Consider the following 23,138-nt stretch of genomic DNA (forward strand, 5'->3'; position numbering starts at 1 on the left):
CCTCCCTCATGAACCCTTGATCATTTATAAATTATTATTTTGTCATATCTTACACCATCCGACGTCTCCCTTCACCTTCTTCTCCGCTGTCCATCCCCCACGGAGGAGGTTATATGTAGATCTTTGCAATTGGTTCTTTCTCCCTCACCTTCCCTCCACCCTCCCGGTATCGCCACTCTCCCCACTGGTCCTGAGGGGATCATCTGTCCTGGATTCCCTGTGTTTCCAGGTCCTGTCTGGACCAGTGTATACATGATGTACTTTTCTAAGGAGCCGTTTTCTAATCAGGTTTATAAGTAAAAATGGAAAAGGGCCCTAGTGCAATGAATGCATGTCTTGTACTAAAACAGAACCCCCCTGACATTTATAGTTTCATAAGGCTCTCAATTAATAAAGGTAATTTAGGGGGTGGGGTGGGGGGAAGGACAAACAGCAATGCTGAGATATGGTTACTAAGCATATGACTTCTCCCTCAAGTGACCGATGTGCACTAATTGAGTTTCGGACCGGGCAGTGAGCCTGCCTTACCAGCGGGCTCTCCTCCTTCCCTAGCAAATTGCCCCACTCTCATCTGAGTGGCCACCCTGGCAGCATAAAACCCTTAAACTGTGCAGGAAACTCAAGATACCCAGGGCCCGTGGGCAAGAAACGTGACACAGATTCAAGTTAACCAGCAGAATCTAGTTCTGGGCCCAGTCACCGCTTCATCATGGGTGGGCGCATGACCTACACCGGCCAATGAGGGTGGCCTTCAGAACCTTAGCTTCGAAGGGTGGGGGCACAGTGCTAGTACCAGACACCCTAAGTCAGCGGTTCTCAACCCGCTTCATGACCCGCTTGGGGGTCACAGGACCCTTTCAGAGGGGTTACCCGATTCCTAACAGTAGCAAAATTACAGTTATGAAGTAGCAAGGAAAATCAGTTCATGTCTGGGGGTCCCCACCACATGAGGAACTATAGTAAAGGGTCGTGGCATTAGGAAGGTTGAGAACCACTGCCGTTAGTAGTACGCAGCTTTGATGGAAAAGAGGAAGGTCTTCCACAAGACGGATTAACACAGTGGCTACAGTGACGGGCTCAAACATAAGAACAACTGAGGAAGGCGCAGGACTGGGCGGTGGTGCGTTCCCTGCACACAGGGTTCTGTGAGTTAGAACCAACTTGGTGGTAACAAGACATCCTCCCACGCACCTCTGACCTCGGACAAAAAGAATGCCTATCAGCGACGACGTTTTGACCTTTGGATTTGCCACAGTTGATGTCCTTTTTTATGGACTGTCCCAGGGGGACTCCCTAGTCAGCCGTTCTTGCTGAAGCTCCCGTGAGTGGGGTTTCACCAACGCTGTTCAAGACACTTCCATGTGCTGGTCATCTGTTTCTCTGTCGTGAAGTATCTGTTCAAAATTTTTGGTCGTTTCTTTTTTGGGCTGTTTATTTTCATATTGGGTCTTCGGTGTTTCTTTCCATATGTTAGATAAAATTTCTTTATCATACATATGCTTCGCAATGTTTTTCTCCCAATCTGAAGATGGTCTGTGGATTTGAATGCTGACTTTGGGAGGTTTAAATTTTGATGAAGTCCAATTTATTAATCTTTACTTCATGGATTGAATTTTATGTAGGAGGAGGCTTCAAAAAAAAGTGTGGAAAAATAGAATTAAAAGAATTGATTTTTATTTTTTTTAAAAAAAGAATGGATTTCCCCCCCTACAGATCTTTTGAAGTCCTGTTGTATGATAGCTAGCTCATCTTTATCCTACCCAAATTTACAAGGACTTTCTCTTGTGTTTTCTTCTAGGGACCTATGGTCTTACATGTGTCTACACTCCATCTTCAGTTTCTTCTGAGTCTGGTGTGAAGAATGGGGTCTAGGTGTTAGCTCTCTTTTTGCATATGGATGTCTCATTGTTGCAACACCATCTGACAAAGATGCTCTTTTCTCCATTGCTTGTGGACCTCTCTACAAAAATCGGATGGCAGTTTGTGTGGGTTTATTGATAGTCTTTCTCTTCTGTTCCATTGATCTGTGTGCCTGTCCAAACACCAGACCACACGGTCCTGCCGATCACTGGAGCTCTACTTAATGGTTTTCCTACAGTGGCGATTGATGTCCGGGGCAGGGCAAGTCTTTGTTCTGTGCGGTCGTCCTGTCCACTGTAGAATGTTGAACAGTGTCTCTGGCTCTAGACATTAGATGCCAGGAACAACCCCTTCTTCATCCAGGTAATGACAATCGAAACTATTTCCAAACATTGCCAAATGCCCCCTCGGGCAGAGAGGAGCCAGATCGCTTTAGAAGAAATACTGCAGGGGAGTGTCCTGAGTTCTTTGCCTCTTCTGCTCCCGTTGTTATTCTTAATGTGAATTTTTAGAATCAGTTTGTTAACTTCTACAAAAATTCTAGGTGAAATTTCCACTGGGAGTGCTCTGTATCTACAAATCGATTCAGGAAGAATTGACCTGTTAACAATATTAAGTATCTCAATCCATGTATAGAAGTCTGGTTTACTTTCTTTCATCCGTTTTTCAGAACATAGATTTATACAAGTTTATACGTAAATATTGCACATTTTTATACGACTGTAAATAGTAGTTTTAAAGTTTCCATTTTGTCTTTAAGAAAGGAGCTTTGTTTGAGGATGGCCAAAGGCAACGTCACACTCACTCACTCACTCACTGCCGTCACGTTGATCTGACTCATCGTGACCCCAGAGGAGACCCCAGAGGACAGGGTGGAACTGCACCTGTTCCGGTTCCGAGGCTGCGACTCTTGACGGGAGTAGAAAGCCCCCTCTTTCTGCTGTGGCTTTGAACTGCTGACCTTGCAGTTAGCAGCTCAGTGCCTAACCACTGTGCCACCAGCGCTCCTACCCATCACACTAATTTCTAGGGATTCTACAGGAGAATTAACAATAGAGTGAAGCCATGGTACAAGAATCTCTTAAATGTGAAAAATGATTGATTTTTGAATATTGATCTTATATCCTAAACCCCTGTTAAACTTTGTTCATTTCAGTAGCACCGTGGGTCTGTTTATTAGAATTTCTATGCAGATCATGATGTCTGATGTGCACAGTTTGACTTCTTTTTCTTGCCTAAGGATACTAGTCAGAATCCCCAGGATAGCACCGAATAGCAGTGGTGAAAACAGATTTGCTTGTCTTGACCCTGGCTTTATGGTGAAGATATTCAGTCTTTTATCACTAAATATGATTTCAGCTGTAGGGCATTTTTGGGTAGATACTTTTTCAGGTTGAGGAAGTTCCTCTCTATTTGTGCTTTGCAGAGATTTCTTTTATAATGAATGGATGCTGAATTTTGCCAAAATGTCCCGCAGCTATTGGGATGATAGACTTTTTGTTATCTATTCTTTCAGATAGACTGCTTGGCTTGCCACTGTAGAACTACGTGGGCATTCTCAAGATAAACCCCACTTGGTCCTAATCTTTTTTTCTTTGTATTTATTGCTAGATTCAATATGCTATTATTTTGTGAAACTTTATATATACATATGTATTTTTTCACATGTTTGTATTCTCTATCATTTTATAAAACAGGGACAAGCCCTCTGACTTACTCAATGCAGGCCTAGTGTCTATGGTGACAGACCCAAAGAAAATAAACATTTAAAAACAGTAACAAATCAATTTACCAAGGGAAAAAAAACCTTGTTTAATTTGGCTTTTAAACAACGTCTTTAAAGCAAGACCATTTAACTCCGACGTCACGTTCATAATGTACAATCATAAAACTGTCACGTGTGTAACTGAACTCTGTAACTATGTTTATAAAAAGCCATGCCGAGTGTCCCCTTCTTTTATTGGGGGTGCCACTCAATGAGAACACTAAAGACTGATGTGTGCTGCAACCAGGCTAGCCAGAGCCAAAGACCTTAGACAATGTACCTGGGCACTTTGGTTTCTGAAGATGAACATCTCCTGGTTTTTATACTTGTTAGTCACTCTGAATGTTTAGCAATCACTGTACCAGAAAACCAGAATGAATCCAGGCCACAGTCCACTAGTGATGACTCTGAGATTCTATGTTACAGAAAACTGGAGGGCAAACACCAAGGTGCTGTTGTTGTTTGTTTTTCCCCCCTTTAATGGCCAAGCCACCCAAAGGACTGCACATCAAAGCTTGTTTCAGCATCGAACCCCTCTGTTCACTCCATGCATTTGGAAAGTACGAACAAACCAAACTCACTGACATCGATTGATCCAATTTACAGCGACCTTAGAGCAGGGGTGTCAAACTGGTAGCCCGTGGGCCACAGGCCCGCTGAGGTAATTTTTGTGGCCCACGATGCTCTGAAACAAAATGTAACGAGGGAATGGTGTGTACGGTATTGCCTTGATCTCCCCTAAGCGCTATTTTCTTCATAACATTTTTTTGTTTTTATTTCAGAGCATCGTGGGCCACAAAAAATTACCTCGGGGGCTGCATTCGGCCCACGGGCTGCCAGTTTGACACCCCTACTCTAGAGGACAGGGTAAAACTGCCCCTGTGGGTTTGTTACCCAGACTATAACTCTTTATGGGAGTAGAAAGCCCTGTCTTTCTCCTGTGGAATACCTGGTGGTTTTGAACTGCTAACCATGCAGATTGTAGCCCAAAGAGTAACCACAATGCCACTAGGGCTCTTTGGAGAGTACATATATTAGATTTGTCTCCAAAAGATCTTAGGCTCAGAAGCCACAGAGGAACTGGCTTCAAATGCAATTAGCCACCTCCATTTTCAAATGCTTCTGCAGTGCGGCTGTGTGCCCTGGGCATCTGTCCACAGAATAGCACTCAGATGCTAAGTTTGTGGGAGTGTGCATGAGGCCTGTATGTGCCTGTACTGTTAGAGGATGCTCTTAAAATTCCCGTTTAAATGCACTCTTCTTTCGTAGCATTGGCTAATCAGCCTTCCTTATGAAGCTAGGCATTGTTAGCCACGACTTAACATCTGGGAATAACCATGAAGTTGTGAGTTGGCTTGGGCGACAGCATGCTCTCATGGCATAATTCCGTGCTCCCACTCTCAGTGTTTCTCAGGTTACATTTGAGGGCCACCTGCACCAGAATGACCAGTTGGGATGCAGATTAAACACAAGTTCTTGGGCTTCCCCTACTCAATGAAGCTGGGGCTAGGGGTGAATGGTAGGGGTAGGTGGGTGGAAGTATGGGGCTCTATATTTGTGCCCAAGTTAGCACACAGCTAGTTTGTAGAACAAACCACCAGAGATGTTAATAGAGAAGTTTCCAGACCACAAGGAACTCATGCGACTTCAGTTCAGATTGTAAGGGTTTAGGTGAACCTCCTGCACAGGAAGAAAGCCAGAGAAGCAGCAGTTTATTGGAGAACACCCTTACATCTCCAGCTCCAAGCTCAGCACCTAACTCAGTACGTATCTGCAAAACGAGGGGAGATGTTATATCCTGTTACGAGGTATGGTAGAGGAGTCAGACAATGCCATTGACTAGCTTACGACTTCCCACTGTACTGTTTTGGATAATCATTAAAATAGTGAGCATGTGCCATTTAACCTTTATGATTCCAAGAACACTTTCAGTCAAGGAAAAGACTTGGTAAGGCTTGGATGAAACACAGACAGAGTAACCACTGAAGACGGAGCCCCGGTGGCACTGTGCGGAGGCATGGGCTGCTAACCACAAGGTGGGTGGCTCAACCCACCAGCCCCTTCACTGGAGAAAGATGGAGCGGTCCACTTCCGTGAAGAGTCACAACCTTGGGAATCCCATGGGGCAGCTCTACTCTGGCCCACAGGAGTCCACTCCGTGGCCGTGGGCTCTGAATGACCACATGAGCTCTGCTGACAGCACTCTCTCTCGGGATGGTCCGCATAAACATTTTGTTTGTTACCGGCAATTCTTTCTCTGAATGGAAACACTTGGCTAACAAAAGCCAGAGATTTCCCTGGTTATTTCTGTACAATCAACATTTGGTGAGTACATTGTACTCCATGGTGACTCCGTAGCCCTGAAAGCCCAGTACAACAGCTGCTCAACTACATGGGACGCTCCGTTTCCTTGGGCAGATGCCCGCTCTGTTCTACTCCCCTACCGGGCTCTGCGCTCCACGAGGCTGTCACATCTGGACTCGGGGCTATCCCCGACCCTCTGGCTCCTGGCTGAGTTGGCGGAGGGGAGGCCGGGGCAGGAGATAGATGGGCAGGAGGAGAGCAAGGAGAGGGTGGCTATTCACTTGGCGTCTCCCTTATGACACGAGTCCTTTTCTGATGCCCAGTCCTGTCGGGTGGCCTCCCCTACAGAGTGATGTTCTCCACGGTCCCTGCAGGTTGAAAGGCGCTAACTCGTGGGCACTGTCCTTGTTGGTTTCCCCAAACGGTAACCACACTTTTCCACAAGTTCCTTAGCATCAGTCGTGCTTTAATTCCAGCTCGAATGTACCATCTCCGTCCTCCCAGGGCCCTGATGGGCACAGACAGGAGGGTGGGCTGCACGGGCCGTGTGGAATTTGGACCCCACATGGACTCAGAATTTAATCTGCACGGGCTCAAACTCATGAACAACAATGTCAGTAGGAACCAGATGTTCCTCCTTGTCTAATCGAACGCAGCTGGGAGGGAGATGGCGCTTTAGATCGGAGTTGGAAGATGGGGAATTGCTCCCAATAAAAACTCATCTGAGGCCTTATTAGAGTGTTGTTGTTCTTTAAAACAGAACCCCCTAGACTCATTTGAGAGCATGAAAGGCACTTGACGCTCCCTAGCAGTGCCCGAATAAAGGCAATGGTTTTAATTAGGCTCATGTGACCCCCGTCTTCTCACCAACTTCTAACATCCCTTCCTCTGGTGGAGACCTTCATACTTGTAGCGAAGCACTCTTGTTCTTACAAAATACCCAGGGAAGCCAAAGTAGACATGTGGCCACCTAGGTGCCCTCTGCTTAGAACTCCTGCTACCCTTTGCTCTGTTCCTCAAGCCACCATAGCGTGCGAGGCTGGGTGAGGGCGTCCCAGCCCTCCATGTCATTGCCTGATCGCTGCCCATCATCATGGACTATGGACCCTGTTAAAGATTGACCGGCTTTATGCTGCAACCACAGGGTGGCAGATCCATGTTCTGATAAAATGACCCTTGTCATTCAGAAATTTTCTCAACATTTTCCATCCTTGATTGCCTTGGCATTAGTCACGAGGCTGAAGTGGTTATTTCAGTCTCCGAATCAGAGGAGCACAGGCAGGCTTCATTTGATCATCCCTGCATGGGGGATTATGGAACGCTGTCGCCGGACTGTCCTGGGGTTACGAACAAGATCACGTCCCAGTGTGTCTTTAAGTCGAGTTTGTAATGAGTCAGAACAGGTACACTGGGTTCTTATTTAGCCTCAAATGAGAGCCTAGGTACCCAAACTTGGGTGTGTGTGTACTGGAATCACCTTCGGATCTGGTGAACTGACGGATCGCTGAGCTCCTCCCCCTGGAGATTCTGATGTATTAGGTTTTAAATGGAGCCCAGGGATTTGTAGGTTCCCCAGATCCCCCGGCGATGCCAGTGATTCCCCCACGTTGGGGAGCCTAGGAGTTAGTGCAAGAAAGAGCTGCACGGGCGACAGGTGAAGGGGATTGTGCTGAAGAATTTGTTGCAGGAAGAGGTCTGCTTGGTGCTTTGAAACCCACTGTCACAGTCTGTTCTGGCTCACAGAGACCGTTATAGGGTGGTCTCAACTTTTCCCCCACGGAGCAGCTGGTGGGTTTGATTCTCTGAACGTGCCATTCACAGGCGTACCACTTATCCGGTAGGCAGTGTCGCCAAGCCCCTTCCGTCCTTTCAAAGGGAGGGCAAGCTCACGTTAATGTTAAGGGAGCAACGAGGCGTTTTTCTGTAAGCTGGATATTCGTAATACAGGTGGCACTTCCTCAAAATGCTATCGTTGTTCCTGGCATTCTTTCTGCCCTTATCTCATTCCCAGTGAAATGCTGCACTGAGGAAGCTGACTTGGCAGCTGGGGGCAGGGGTGGTTCCTGAGGCGGCTGTGAAGTCCCGCCCTTCTCAGTCCAAACTCCTCTGGGGAGAAGCGAGCAGATCAGGAGCTGTGCCCTCAGCGAGAGCTGCCATCCTTTAAGAAAACACAGGGCTTCCAACCAACCAGTTCCATAGTTGCCGCCGGCCAGACATGGCTGTCGTAAACAAGGGCTGCCACGCACTGCATAGCAACCAAATCCGTGCTCCCGCTCCCAGCTGCTGGCCTGTCGAGCGCTCTTTGACTTGTGCTGCTCTGTGGGGTCCTGCCAGGAATCCCCCCGCCTCGCTGCCATCGAGTCAATGCTGACTCGTAGAGCCCCTGTATGGCGGGGTGGAACTGTCCCTGTGGGTTTCTGAGACTAGCTCTTTAGGGGAGTGGCAAACCCCGCCTTTCTCCTGTGGAGCAGCTGGTGGGTTCGAACTTCAGACCTTAGGGATCGCAACCCAGCCCGTAACCACCATGCCTACAGGGCTCCTCTGCCAGCAAAGCTGCTCCCCAAGCGTCCGGCACCAGCCCTTCCACCCAAACGTTTCAGGAGCCTCACTTGCTATTCCGGGTTATTCAGAAAATAAAAGAAAAATTACTTGGCATTGAGCAAATTCATGGTGGCCAGGTGTGCTGAGAACTTCTCTAGCAACGCTTTCCCGGCCGTGGCCTCACAGGCGCTAGTCTGCACGCTTGTCTTCTGAGGGGTCTCTGGAGGGACTCGCACTGCCAACCTTTTCCCAGACCTGATGAAAGGCCCTGGGGACCCCAGTCAGGCTTCTCCTGCCCTGAGTGGTTAGCTAAGAGCGAAGTCTAGGGTTGGAGACACTAGTTTAAAATCAGATTCACCAGCAGCCAACCTCCTGACTTGAGAAATGAATCGCTGGGATGCACGAGAAACTGTCCAGTCAATATAGCGTACCATTTATGAGAACGACTCAGATTGGACCCACTCTGCCATTGAGCCGATGCCGACTCCCTGCCACCCGTGGGGCAGCACTGCCCCTGTGGGCTCTGAGACTGTCACTCTGCATGGGAGTCGAGAGCCCCGTCTGTCTCCTGAGGAGCGGCTGGCGGTTTCCAACAGCAGCCTAACACGGAGCCACTATTCCGCCATGCTTGTTAGAAGTATCCGGGGCTGCTCAAGCCCTCCTCTCCCCCAGAAAAAAGGAGGGCGTCCTGGACAGGGGGAACAGAGGCGGCTTTATCGTTTGCCGCTGTCTGGAGAACGGGCGGCACAGTGTGTGCCCCGCTATTAACTGAATGGCAGGTAGTTTGAACACTCTGTTCGTTGTGTCCTGGAAGAAAGGTCTGCTGAGCTGCACCTATAAAGATGACAGCCCAGAACCCCATGGAGCCCGGTTCTACTCTGCCACACACGGGCTGCCAGGAGTCGGAATCGGCTCCCCTGCAGTGGGTTTGGTTTTTGGTTTTACATCTGGCCTTAGAAGACAAGGTAAAATATGCATTCATTGGCGTGTAGAAATACCATGCAGACCAAACAAATTTAAATTTCAATTCATGTGGAGATTTAACTTCATGCCAGCTAAGTGCACAGACAGCAGCTACAGGGAGAAAAGCCCAGGTCTGCTGGGCCAGCCAGCAAGACAGGCAGCTGTTTGGAGACCCCAGGCTGACCGGGAGGGCACTCACCTCGTTGAAATGGACGTCCTGCATGCCGACATCTTCCATCATGGAGGCCTCCTCGTCGATGTTCGGGGTAATGACCCTGAAGGCGATGCACCCCTGTCGAAACATGCCTAGGGGCGAGAGGGCAGGAGACCGTCCACGTTATGAACCCGCAAGGACCTGCCCGGATGCCTCGGAGTCCAACGTTATAACCAATTCTGAATCGGTGACAGCTCAGGCCCAGGCTCACCCAGGGCGGCCGGGGTCTCACGTGTCTCTCTCCTAGCCCACCCCTACGTCTGACCTTCCTCTCCCTCAGCATGCGCGCTTTCAAACCCATCCTTATGAAAACAGCTGGACTCGTCAAATAAGCTGAGAGGTAAGGATGCCAGCCAATCAATAGTAGCATGACAAAGTGTAGTTTGATGTGGTGAGATGGCCCCACGAGCAGAGAAGAAAAACAAAGAAGCCAAAGCCAACCAAAGAGAAAAATATGACTCAAAAACAGCTGTTTCCTCCAAGCTCATTCCATTCACTCTGGCTGAGGGGTGGGGCATCACTTAGAGCATGTACCTCCCTGGTAAGGCCGCCTCTGAAACATATATCGATATCGCTCAGAAGCTGTACCCACAGACTGGGGGGGCTATAGTCCTTGGCTCCCCTATCTACTGCTAGAGGCTAAGAAGATTCCCTGGTGGGGCAAATGGGTGATACCCTTAGCTGCTCATCTAAAGGTTGGGGACTCCTGTCCATGCAGAGGCAACTTGGAAGAAAGGAGTGGGAATCTATCACTGAAAAAGCAGCCAGTGGGACCTCTCTGAAGCACCAGTCTGCTCTGACCCACATCGGAAGGTAGCAAGGGCTCCTCTTCTTCCCCTGACTAAAGCACCCTCATTCTCTAAGGGAAAGGAAAGAGGGAGGGGAATGGTGTATGGTAAATGGTGTAGGATCAATGTTCTGTGTCAAATCTCTTAAACAATTGGGGTATGTTTGGAGCATTTACTCATCTCAAAGTCACTCGGGAACAGTCTTAGGTAATTTGGCTAATGTGCACTGTGCAAAAATTATCACATGAATGAAGGCTAGCAATAGGGTCCTGCCTCTTTATTTTGAGGGGGCTGCCTGTAACCAAACAAAGCAGAGGCCAACACCGGGGCTGAGGCTTCACATATCTGGGGGAGCCAGGGGAGCACAGAACATTCTGAAATCAAGCTTTGCACAAGATGATGGAGACTGTTCTGCTGCCTCTAAGTTAAGGGTGGCCACCTTATGCATGGAGTATCATGTCTGCTCCTGCTCACTGCAGGGCTTCACACCACCTCTCTAGTTCAGTCACGGCGATGAAATGATATGGGAATACACCCACGTGTTGAAATATGGGTGGACTAGGATGCTAACTTGGTGGACCAAGAAAATGACGTGTTGAAGTCCTACTGGAAACTTAATCTCCATCTTAAAAAAGAGGGGCAGCGTGTGCACTGCATGGCCATCACAGTTCTTAACCCACTGAGTAGAACACAATGGGCGGCTCAAAGTGGGCGGCTGACTGCCCCGCTCTGGAGGTGTGTCGCTCTCCATGGTGCTGGTGATAGATAATACGGTCTCCACATCAGGCTCCTGAAAGAGCTCCCTTAACTTCTGAGTCTCCTACCCACCCACCCCAGTGCTTTGACTCTTACATGTTCCTGCTCTTATTAGTATTCTGGAACTTCCACATTCTGAAAATTCAGGTGTGTTCTGGTTTGACTGGTTCCAGCCAGCTTGAAGCCCTGCCGAGGTAAGCCCTGCTTTTATTTCACTATATGGAAACAATTTCCACAAAGGCAAACCATTGATCTAGGAGCTTCAGGCTCTCCGTGAATAGGAAGAGCCAGCCATCCAGGTGCTGTGCTCCTGAAGTACACGGAAACAGTGCCCTTCCTCTCGCTGTCCACAAGGACAGGCTGCCAAGGACCTGGAGAGCCTGGGGGAAGGAGGCCGGGAAAGGCAAGTCCGCCCACGCAAAGCTGAAACAGGAACCCCCCACACCACCGCGTGGTGCGAGGAGAGCAGTGTGGCTGAGGGGGTGGGGCCACCCGCAGGCTCACCTCCCCGGCTCCTCCTCTGGCCGGTGCCGTGGCTGTAGGGGAAGAGGGGCGGCTCCCGGCGGAGGGCTATGTCTGCTTCTAAACATGAGGAGAGCATTACCTGACGAGCGGTCTCAATAGGAAACTGAGCACAGAGCCCTCCCTTCACGCCTTTCCCTTTTGGGTGCTCGTCCGACAAACCCCGAGGAGCCCTGGTGGCGTAGTAGTTACCAGTTGGATTGCGACCCGCCAGGCCTGAGGTTTGAAACCACCAGCCACTCTGTGGAAACACTGGGCTTTCTATTTCCGTGAACAGTCACAGACTTGGATACTCACAGGGGCAGTTCTAGCCTGTCCACTACGAGTTGGCATCAGCTGGATGGTGGTGAAGTAACAGACCTTTAAAATTCCATCCCAAAAAGCCAGTGGTATCAGAAATCTGCACTCTTTGGTCTGGGCCTCTGTGATTTTAAAACATAGTCCGTAGCCCTGCTGGGCACTAGGACACACGCTCCAACTCCCGGTCTGAGGTTGTGGTGACTTTGACAGGGACTGGAACAGCTGACGTTTTAAAGAAAGGAGCCCGAGAGAGAATTCCCAGGTGGTCTGCTCACCTGGGAATAAACAGGTAAGGCACAAAGGAGCAGGATTCCTCCCTGCCTCCCTGCGAGGGGCCTGGCACACAGCGGTGGCAGACTGCTTTGACCTTCTGTTACAGCTCTCATTCAGTGGGTAAACAGGTCTAGACAGAAGTCGCTTGGTTAAAAACCGGATCTGGCCCACTGCCGGGGAGACCCAGACCTCAGTCATTCATTTCTGTAGAACGAATGGGGCCACTGGCGACAGGGTGGGAGACAACTGTCATCCATTGGTGTTTCTGCTGAGCCCACCACAGAAAGCGATGTCCTGTCGAGGGCTTAAAGCCAGGACTATCGTGCTAGCCCACACCGAGGCCCCTGCTGCCAAATCTTCCTGACTGCTTCTCACCGAGGGTCACTCGGCCTTGCTTTTGCTACTTTATATCCATTCTCTCAAGCAAGGGGCAATCCTGCTTACCTTTCCGTGTGAGGTACTCTGCCACCAGGGCCGTTACATGGACGTAGCACATCGCCGCCTGGAACAAAGGACACCTGCCTCAGGGCATCACCCACGACAGCGCATCAGAATGCCTGCCGGCGGTCTGACAGCGAGGGGCCCGCCGGGCACACACCTACTCAGGTGTGAGGACCAAGCAGGGTTTCTCAAACCAGAATGGTGGCTCTCTGGCCCCCCAAACCAAAACCCATATGAAAGGGCTGGTGGAGGGAGCCTTGTGTAAAGTTTCAATGCAGGAGCCCCTGGCTCTTGTCACTTAGGTCTGCTACCTGCCTCGGTGTCCTTGGGGTGGGTCTGAGGGGAACTCACTTACACAGGTGAGGCCACTCTATGTGCGTATAAGTGTAAATACTCACACACACACACACAACCAGTGGAGCCGACCGCTAGGACCTGTGACTGTGTGTGCAGAGAAAGGTCAGCCCCAGTGTGGGGTTTCACACAGGTGCGATCCAAGGGGCAGACCCTTCCCACAGCGCAAGCCGGGTTAGCAGGCACGCAACAGGCGCACAGCTAGTTGAGTTATTAATCAGGCACACAGGACCAGAAACGGCGGAAGCTAAAAGAAACGCTTCAACCCCTCATTTCGGGAGGAAGGACTGACAGGTGAGGAGGTTTTGGTTTTGGAGGGCCAGGCCAGCTAGGAGGAGTTCCGGCGGCCCAATGGTTAGGCCCTCAGCTGCTAACGGTGAAGATCAGTGGGTGGGGCCCAGAGCAGCTGCGTGAGAGCCAGGGCGTCCGTGGACTCCTGTAGAGACGTCCAGTCTCGGCAGCCCTAGGGGTCACGCCCCTCTACCGCACAGGGTTGCCATGAAGCGGGATTCTCGACTCTGTGGCAAGAGGTTTGGGTTCTGCGGCCACACAGGGATTTTTTTAAAGCCCTGAACTAAATTCTGAGAGTGACAGAAGTAGACTACTTTTCACACATGCAATTCATTTTTATTGTGGCGGGTGTCCAGTGTATGTTAAGATTAAGGTCAAACATAATTAGCATGGTATGTCCACTGGACTCCATGACAGGGAACAGTGTCAGTGTTCTGACTCAGAACATAAATTTGACTAATTTAAGCAATTACAGAGTTTTGCATAAACGTCAAAGTATGATTGCTTTCATAATATGATTACTCTGATGTCTTTGGAACAAAGCGGAATGGGGTTCTCATAGAAACACAGAACCCACCTGGCAGTCTTTATTTTCCTTAATGTCCCGTTCTGATGAAAACCCTCACAAATCCACTGCCTTTCGGTCAGTTTCAACGCAGAGTGACGCTATTTAGCGTTTCTTTCTCCCAGTGGAGGTCTGGGGGGGTTCAAACCTTGGACCTTATCGTTGGCAGCCCCACCTGTAGTCTCAGAACCACCAGGGCTCCTTATGAAAAGTAGATTAAATGACTCGTCCTCTGTCACTATATTTGTAAACGTCTGCAATGCTGTGCCTTATTTAATATGGCTCTCCTAGCCATGACCTTGGCTACTCTCACCAGATGACCTCTGTTTTCCTGATGGGTCTGGGAAAGAAGGTGGGGAAGATACCGATCAGATCAGGTGACTCCGCTGTGCGGGATCCTTAACAGGGTTCGTTGAGATTGTGGTCCTGCTAGATGTAAAACAAACCATCTCAGAAGTGTGGGCCCACGTCTGTGTGTCTGCCTCTGAATGTATGAGATGTGAAGTATGTGCCCATCAAACGAATGCAAAAAGAAGGGGGGGTCTGGGAGCTACCTCAGAGAGATCCCCATTTTTGACGTGGATCCTGGCCATGCTGTCGAGCCAGGTCTTCCTGAGCTCGGGGGTGCTGGCGTAGGACTTGGCCAGGCTGTACTGCAGGTCCACCAGCATCTCCGGGTCGTTCTCGTGCTCCTTCATCTGGGCCGTGGCCATCAGGACGGTGCGTATCCTTTTGGTCAGATCCTTTACATCCGAGGAGAAGCTGGTGTGCTGCGAGGGGGAGCGGGGAGAAGGGCACACGGCTCTCCTTTACTGGATGCCCCTACACATTTGAGTTAGAGCCCAGGTCAGAGGCAGCGCCAGGGGAGGGCAAAGCACATGGGACTAGGCCACCCACCTTGATGAGCCTGTCACTGTTGGCACAGTTGTTGATGATGGACAGGGACTGCTGGAACCTGGTCCCCCCAATGCCAACAACGTCTGCTATCAGCTGGCTGACGGAGATGATCACCTTAGGGACACAAAGGAGCAACTCAGGTAACATTCAAGCGATGGCGGGGCCTCATCTTCCAAAGGGCACGAGGGCCAGGCAGCGGCGGATGTTTGGAGCAGTGATGATTACTGCGCTATAGCAAACACGGTGAGTCCTTCAACTTTTTTCTTTCATCTTTTAATACTTAAAAAAAATATTTTAAGACTTATTCCAGGAGCTAACTGTGCTATCTCTACGTATTTCCTCTGCGAAAGCAAACCTGCTGCGCAGGAGAGTGAAGAGAACGAGACAAGCCTGCGCTACTTGGCGATCCACTTACACTTCACGGTCTCAAATGGAAACCAAAAAGCAAACTCACTACCAACGAGTCCGTGCTGACTCCTGGCGGCTCTCTAAGACAGGGTGGAGCTGCCCCCGCGGGTTTCCGGACGGTGACTCTCTATGGGAGTAGAAAGCCCTGCCTTCCTCCCAAGGAGCCACTGCTGGTTTGGAACTGCCGACCTTGCAGTTAGCTGCCCAAACTGGAACCGCTACGCCCCCAGGGCTCTTTTTCTAATGAGAAAGGCTAGGCTCTTCGCCTCCTCCACGTTTCTGGTTTGAACTTGCGTGCATTAAGCAAGTCAAAAGGTAGGCTGTCCTTTGCATTTTTAAAATTTGAAACACGCGTGTGAATATGCAGCCCATGGAAGCATGCTGCCGTCAAGCTGACTGGTGCACAGCAGCCCGAGGGTCCCAGTAGAACTGTGCCTGGCAGGGCTTCCAACAGCTGCTTACGTTTTCCAGCGGAAGACAGCCAGTCCTTTCTGCTGACGTGCCTCTAGAAGAACTTACGCTTCCTGCTTTCCAGTTAAGAGTCAAGCCGCATTAACTGTCAGCCCCACCCAGGGGCTCCCAATGTGCCACAGGACCTGTGTGCTTCAGGTTTATGCGCCTGATAAACAATCTAAACCTTGAAACAGTTCAAACACCATTTTGGGTAACACTCACACCCCCCCCCCCACACACACACACACATTCTCTCTCTCTCCTGCCCACTGAACTGCCCAGGTGAGCAGGAAGAGACAGCGAGCACGATCAATCAACTCCCTGACAAATCTGGGAAGGCAGGGAGAGGGAGTCTGCCTATGGCAGAGAGGTGATTTTGGAACCCGCAAGTGTGCGCACACAGGAAGGGCTAGGGAGCCCAGCCTAGGGGGGCCTCTTTAGAACTGAGATACGTGGATAAAGGGCAATGCTTGTTTTGACCCCCACTCCTGCCTGTTGAATCAACAAAGACGCTCCTGACTGCTGTTCCCATAAACCTGTATCAAGTATCGCTGGAAGAACGTTGAGGAGTGCTTAGCCCGTCTGTGGGTGGGGAGGGATGAAGCACTGCTGATTTTGTGTATTGTGAATAGGAATCAACTTGATGGCGGTGGCTGGTACCTAAGCCTACCTAGCAGCTCTGGTGGCAGAGTTGTGCCACGCTGGGCTGCTAACAACATGGTCAGCAGTTCAAAACCAGTTTCTCCTCAGGTGAAAGACCAGGCTTTCTACTCCCTTAAAGAGGCACAGACTCAGAAATTCACAGGGGCAGTTCACCCTGTCCTACAGGGTTGTTATGAGCAGGAACCGACTTGAGGGCAGTGAGCTGAGCTTTTGAGACCTGGGGGCGGGGTACGGAGGGTGGAATTGGCTGTAGGTAGGGCACCAAAGATTTCTTTGCCTGTTGCAAAGTGGGGTGGGCACACAAGACCCGCCCCTCTAAGGGGACAGCCTTTTCAAGTTGCCGTGAAAAGTGGTTCCGCGAGGGGCCCACATTTTGTGGCGTGTGCCGTCTGCTTCTCAGGCACAGGAGCTACTGCCCCACGTGCGGACACGCTGGGAGTGGGGTGTCTCCGGGGCGTGCTGGTTCTGAGTGCAGGGCGGGGTGTGCACTGAGGAACCCCTGTCAGTTACGGGCGCCCTTTTGAGGGCCTTCCGGTTACTGGGAAATGCGGGACGCCCCGGGCGCGTGCCAGCATGCGACCCCTCCTCACGCACCTGCAGGTGCGTCCGCACGAAGGACTTCTTGCCGGTGTAGTCGAAGTTATTCCTCATCAGGAAGTAGAGCAGCTGCGAGGCCTCCGTGCGGATGGAGCTCAGCTTGGAGTTACAGCACTTGAGGATCTCATAGCAGAGCGCCGCGCACATGTCTGCTCGCCCCTCGTAAAACGTCGAGGGGAACTGGGGGGCCGCGAGAAGCAAACAGACCAAAGAAGGGTCAGTACTTGGCGATGCCCAGCTCTTCAGAGCCGGGAGGCAGGAGGCGGACACTGCACGCACAGTGGACCGTGATCGCGGATGAAGAGGACTCACCTTATAAATCAATGACCTCAAGGCCGTGAAGACGTTCTTTAAAGCCGTCTCAGACTGATGTTTTTGAAGGAAACAGAGGTAAACCGCAAACACTTTTTTCATGAGAGGATTGTGCCCATGGTCAGCCAGGAGCTGGTTCTGAAAACACACATGGGCAGTCAGTGTGACACGCCGGGCACTTGTAATAGGTTTTGCACACTTTTCAGGTTCAACGGGTAAATATTTCATCCCTAAGACAACTTAGTTTATTTTGATTTTTACATTTATTTAAATTCGTTTCCATGAATCCTCTAAGAAAGCATGTTTTCTTATAGAGAACAAGTAAGTCTGCCCCTGCATCTGTATTTGGAAGAGCTCATTTTTCTATTAAATACTTGTTCTAAAACTGCCCAGCAAACTGAAACATAAAGAACCATGGTTGTTAGTGCTGCCAGCCCTTTTTCCTGTTTCTTTCTTTCTGCACAACTGAGACAGAGGAGGAGGGGGCAGCATCTTCTTAATCCAATGAAGACATGCCAGTACGGGCGGCAGCTGGGAAAAATGCCAAAAGGAGGGCAATGGGGTGGGCACTCTGAAAATGAAGCTGCTGACCAATGAATAAATAGGTAGTGGTACAAGGTCAGAAGCTCAAAACCACCAGTTGTTCCTAGGGAGAAAGACGAGGCTTTACTACACCTGTAAACAGGTACAGTCTCAGAAACCACAGGGCCAGTTCTACCCTGTCTTATAGGGTCGCTGAGTTGGCATCGACTTGATGACAGTGGGCTTTTTTTGGTGGCATGGTAAAGGAGTCCTGGTGGCACTATGGGTTAGCATTGAGTTGTTAACCGAAAGGTCAGCAGTTCAAACTGCGACCACTCCTCAACCTGCTTTGCTCTGTGTAATGCTATAAATCCCACTGCCTGCCCCAGGGGAGCTACCCTTCAATGTGAGCTGTCCTTACAAGCTGTTTCCTCTAATCCCTTTCCTGCCTGGAGAACATCCCACCAGAGCACGTGAGTAGCAATCGGCTCCAACCAGATCTGGACTCCCAAACATGCACAGAAAGGACAGCCACAGCCTACAGGTGACCCCGGCAGGAAGGGCTTTGGTCAAGGATCAAAAAGTGGATGAAAAAATATCACCAGACCAACCAGGGCATTTGAATTCCAGAGGTCCTACTAGCCATTTCCTGGTCAAGAATCATACCCCGGCCCCCTGCACCTCATGCATATTCATGGCCATTCCTCAGAATTCTGTTACGTATTCATGAGTCCTTCACTTCACTTCCTGGTGTACTCAAATAAGACTGCAAACGACGTCCCTTCTTCAGGAGCCTGCTTTGGCCACTCGTTCCAGCTCACTGTACCAAAGCCTGACTGTTCCCTTTCTTGGGCACCCACTCTCGCTGTTTGCTTCTCAGCTGTGCTGAGCTTGGCGTGGGTTGGTAACAAAATCCACAGCCACTTGGCAGGAGTAAGATGAGGCTGGCTGCGTATGTACAGATTGACAGTCTCCAAAACCATAGAGAGGGTCACTGCGAGATAGAATGGGTGCCCGTGGGGTTTGAGCTTGGTGGTGGTATGTGAGACAGAAGCAGGCTCTGATGCATGATCATTTGAACAGGCCACTCAACTGAGCCTTGCACACAGCTACTGTCAGATAAGGATTTGAGATACAGCCTAGGAAGTACCTGACACGCACTCCAGCCTGCGCAAAAAGTGGCAGCCAACGGCATTTGAGGAGCCCTGGTGGCACAGAGGGTTATACCTTGGGCTACTGCTCGCAAGGTCAGCAGTTCATAACCACCAGCTACTCCTTGGGAGAAAGGTGAGGCTTTCTGCTCTTCTAAACAGTTACAGTCTTGGAAACCCACAGGGGCAGTTCTATTCTGTCTCATAGGGTCGCTATGAGTCAGATTTGCTTTGATGGCAGTGAATTTGTTTGTTGTTATTTGGGCAATAGTTTAACATTTCATCCCTGAGTTTTACGTTGAAGAAAAAAAGAGGAAAGGAAAGGTGTCCAATCATTGGCCAAGAGGGAAGTAAAGACGTCCTATATCATTGGCCAAGAGGGAAGCAAAGGCATCCTATCACTGGCCAAGATGTCCTCACTCCGGCAGTCAGTCACATGAAGCATGCCCTCTGCTGCCTGGCTGGGGAAAGGCTTGGTAGTCCTTGCTGAATGCACATGGTTAATAGCACGAACCCCCCATGGACACACGCACAGTGCTGAGAGCCCAGGCTGCCCAGCCACACACGCCCGTCTCGATGGAAGTGGCAGGCCGGCAACGAGCACACAGGCACATGCTGTAAAAATGGGGAGCAAGGCTGCCAGAGACGGTGTCACAAGTCAAGGGACCGCAAAGCAAGTCGTCATTAGGCCAGTTGTACAGAGAAACATAGAATTTGATGTCCAGATAATTGTGTTACATAGCAAATTATGATTGGAGTAACAGTTTCACTTTACCACATCTTACTGTTGGAGGAAAAGAAATTTTCTAAGCCCAGGACTTTGTTATTTAAGTCCCATGAAGTCTCAGGTGTATGCCCAGCTGGTGGACAGCTGGAATTCACAGTGACCTTGAGGAACGACCATGACATCGTGATGGAGGCTACTGAATTCCATCACGTGACAGAGGAACCTTTTAAGGAGCAGGAAATGTGACTTTGTTAAATGAATATGACATCATTCTCAACCATAAGCAGGTGTGCCTCAACTCCTCCTGCCCCACCCAAAACACCGTTTTGGGAGCTGCGGGGTGGGGGTGGGGTGGGGGGTGGGGGGGTGTTGTTGTCTGCAAACACTATTTTCTCCTCTGGAGCCAAACACCGACAAATAGAGCATTTCTCAATTACTTTCCTGAATCGGGTGGTGGGAGGGGCGAAGGTTTGGGTGTGAGCACACAGTTAATGTACTCAGCTGCTAACGGAAAGGTTGGGGGCTCAAGTCCCCTCAGAGGCAGCTGCTTCTAAACTACCAGCCACAGAGCACCACCCTACACTCCCACACACGGGCCACCATGAGCCATAGGCAAGGTGACGCGGACCTTTTCATGTTGATGTTTAAACTTTGGGTGGATCTGAAAGTGGAGTTGTGTTTCTGCACTCCTTGATGGGGCTGTCCAGAGAGAGCTTTCTGGTCAGCATTGCCCCGGACCTTGTCTTGCTGCCGGAATGGGCCCTGTCCCCATGTTCTTGCTTCCTGAGTGAATACACTCCCCTTCCTCTCCCTCTCGCTGGTCAAGGTATTGGTGACCCATTTTCAGAAGATACTCCTTCTGGGTCCTGAAAACCAAGGATGAAATTAAAACGCATCCACACGATGCAGCAGTAAATACCCCTATTTTAGAAGTTAGTCCTTTCTGGTGGACCATTCATCCCAGGCCCACCTACTTTACCTGCTGGGTTCCTTTAGCTGCCCATTGATTTCTCCCTCACCCCCTCCTCAATTAGAAAATTAGTAATATACACTAACACCCCCCAATAACAACAACAAACTGAGAACAATCAGAAAGGCCTAACTAAGTACCTCTGAGTTTATTCCAATCCTTGGTGACACCCTAGGACAGAGTAAAACTCCACTGGGTTCCCATGGCTGAAATCTTTATGAAGTGGATTGCTATATCCTTCTCCCATGGGCTTGAACTGCTGACCTTTTTAGTTACCACTGGCAGTGCTTTAACCAGTGTGCCACCAAGACTCCTTTCAGAAAAGCCTAAGCCAACAAACAGGACAAACAAACCCAGAAAAGCAAATGTACTGCCGCTGAGTCGATTCTGACTCATAGCGACCCCATACAGGGTATCTGAGACTCTAGATCTTTGCAGGAGCAGGCGGCTTCTTCTTTCTTCCAAGGTGTGGCTGGGGGATTTGTACAACTGACTGTGGTTGGCAGCCCTGCACTTAACTCACTGCCTCACAGAGTCTGTAAGGGAGGGGCCCAAAACAAAAACGACCCTTCCATTCTCCACTACTCACACAACCACAGAGAATGCTGTTGTTTTATTTCCTCTCTTTTCCTCCCCAGATTCTTATCACAGACAGGAATCTTCCATTCAGAAATTATGACGAGACATTAGAACAGTACGAGAAGCCTTGATTTATTTCCAGCAATCATGCAGAGAAGAAGTTACATGCGGTTCCCCAGGAAGGAAGTGTAGTCTGGGGGCTGCAGAGCTTTAACACTGGCCCTTGAGGGGCTTGACCCAGGGACTAGGGCCATTCAGGGGTGGACCCTCCAGGTCAGCCTGGGCTAGAGAGCTGGGAACATGGGGAAGATAAATCTGAACCTTGGGTGCCAGAATGAGCTCTCTGGAAGCATGTTACGTAAAACAGCTGTATCTTTATATGTACATTAGATTTTAATATGACGGCAGCCAATCACTTTGGAGGAGGCTATTCCTGTTGCATCTCTTCACCCATCACGGAAAGGTCCTAGCCCTTGTGCCTTGCCATCAGGCCGCACTGCTTTTGTAAACCAGATTACACGCTTCCTAGCCACAACTCGGACATCAATTATCCACCTGCTCCTCCCTGGTCTCTTCATCATGTACTAGTTCTCACAGTGCAATTCAAACAGGCACTAAAAGGAACTTCTACAAATCAATACATGTCCAGATGAAACTAGTGGGCACATTAATCAAACAATTGTCCTTTTCTTCATCTGACTACCTTCGGTTTACAAAAGATGCCCATTTATATCACGTACTGGACAATAGCCAGCGCAGTCCCTGGCGCCCAACTCAGAAGTGCCTCACAATCGTGTTGCTCTTCGCTGCCCTCAAGTCCAGTCCAACTCCTAGGGCAGAACTGCCCCATGAGTTCCTCAGACTGTCACGGAGTAGAAACCCTCGTCTTCCCCTCAGGATTGACTGGTGGTTTTGAACTGCTGACCTTGCAGTTAGCCTAACTCATAACTACTATGTCACCAGGTAATTCAGCATCCAACCACTTTCATTCAGGAAACTGAACCAAGTATGACTCCTCCCGCTCCCCCTGTCCCATTTGCTTAGTGGAGGACTGGGGTGTTGGTCAGGTCAGTTGTATAGGGATCTTCGACAGATTTCCTAATCTAGCTCAGCTTCAGATTTCCTCATCTCTAAAGTGGGAAACAAGAACTACTAGGCAGGGTTGTGAAAAACGAAAGCCTGAAGATACATAATAAATAATGTACACAGAAGGTACATAATAAATAGCAGGAAGCGAATCTAATAATTCATAAATATAATAATAACCAAAGAAAAAAATCAGACTGACTGCCATGCTGTGGATTCTGACTCAGAGCAACCCTTCAGGACTGAGCAGAACTGCTCTGGTGGGTTTCTGAGACTGCAACTCTTTAATGGGAGTAGAAAGCCGCATCTTTCTCCCTTGGAGCTGCTGGTGGTTTCAAATTGCTGACCTTGCAGTTAACAGTGCAATTCCTAACCCACTACACCACCCAGGAGAGGAAAGTCAGGGTTTAAGTGTTTCCCAGTATTCCATTAGGTAGTGCTTCATTTTCGTGTGTACATGCAGACACTCGTAATGAGTCAGCCAAGAGACAAAAAAACCCAGACTCACTGCCACCAAGTCACTGCTGACTCACAACGCCCCCCTGTAGGTTTCCGAGACTGTAACTGCTTACAGGAGTAGAAAGCCCAGTCTTCCTCCCTGGGAGCTGCTGGTGGTTTGAACTGCCGACCACGTGGGTCTTCAGCTCATCTGCCCAAGTGAGTTCCTAAGTGTGACACTTCACAGGGACTGTTAGGAAGAAAGGAGCCCTGGTGCTGTAGGTAGTTAAGCATCTGGCTGCTAACCGCAAGGTTGATGGTTCAAACCACCCCTTATTTGCTTGCCCCAAGGGAGAAAAATGAGGCTGTCTGCTTCTGTAAAGATGGACAGTGTGGGG

At 49.8% G+C, this 23,138-nt stretch overlaps 1 protein-coding gene across 1 annotated transcript in view; it reads right to left on the reverse strand.

Annotated features, from left to right (window-relative positions):
* DOCK9 (dedicator of cytokinesis 9) overlaps positions 1 to 23,138 on the reverse strand; it is a 215,185-nt gene that overhangs the window by 25,275 nt on the left and 166,772 nt on the right. The window contains exons 40-46 of the mRNA XM_045283765.1: positions 17,268 to 17,405; positions 16,953 to 17,135; positions 14,835 to 14,948; positions 14,492 to 14,707; positions 12,731 to 12,788; positions 11,696 to 11,773; positions 9,633 to 9,739 (exon numbers count right to left, since the gene is read on the reverse strand). Of these exons, the coding sequence (XP_045139700.1) occupies positions 9,633 to 9,739; positions 11,696 to 11,773; positions 12,731 to 12,788; positions 14,492 to 14,707; positions 14,835 to 14,948; positions 16,953 to 17,135; positions 17,268 to 17,405 (894 nt within the window). The remainder of the gene's footprint in view (positions 1 to 9,632; positions 9,740 to 11,695; positions 11,774 to 12,730; positions 12,789 to 14,491; positions 14,708 to 14,834; positions 14,949 to 16,952; positions 17,136 to 17,267; positions 17,406 to 23,138) is intronic.

Source organism: Echinops telfairi, unplaced genomic scaffold, assembly GCF_000313985.2.
Source record: "Echinops telfairi isolate 266 unplaced genomic scaffold, ASM31398v2 ScPeMD7_7467;HRSCAF=8505_0, whole genome shotgun sequence".
Classification (NCBI taxonomy): domain Eukaryota; kingdom Metazoa; phylum Chordata; class Mammalia; order Afrosoricida; family Tenrecidae; genus Echinops; species Echinops telfairi.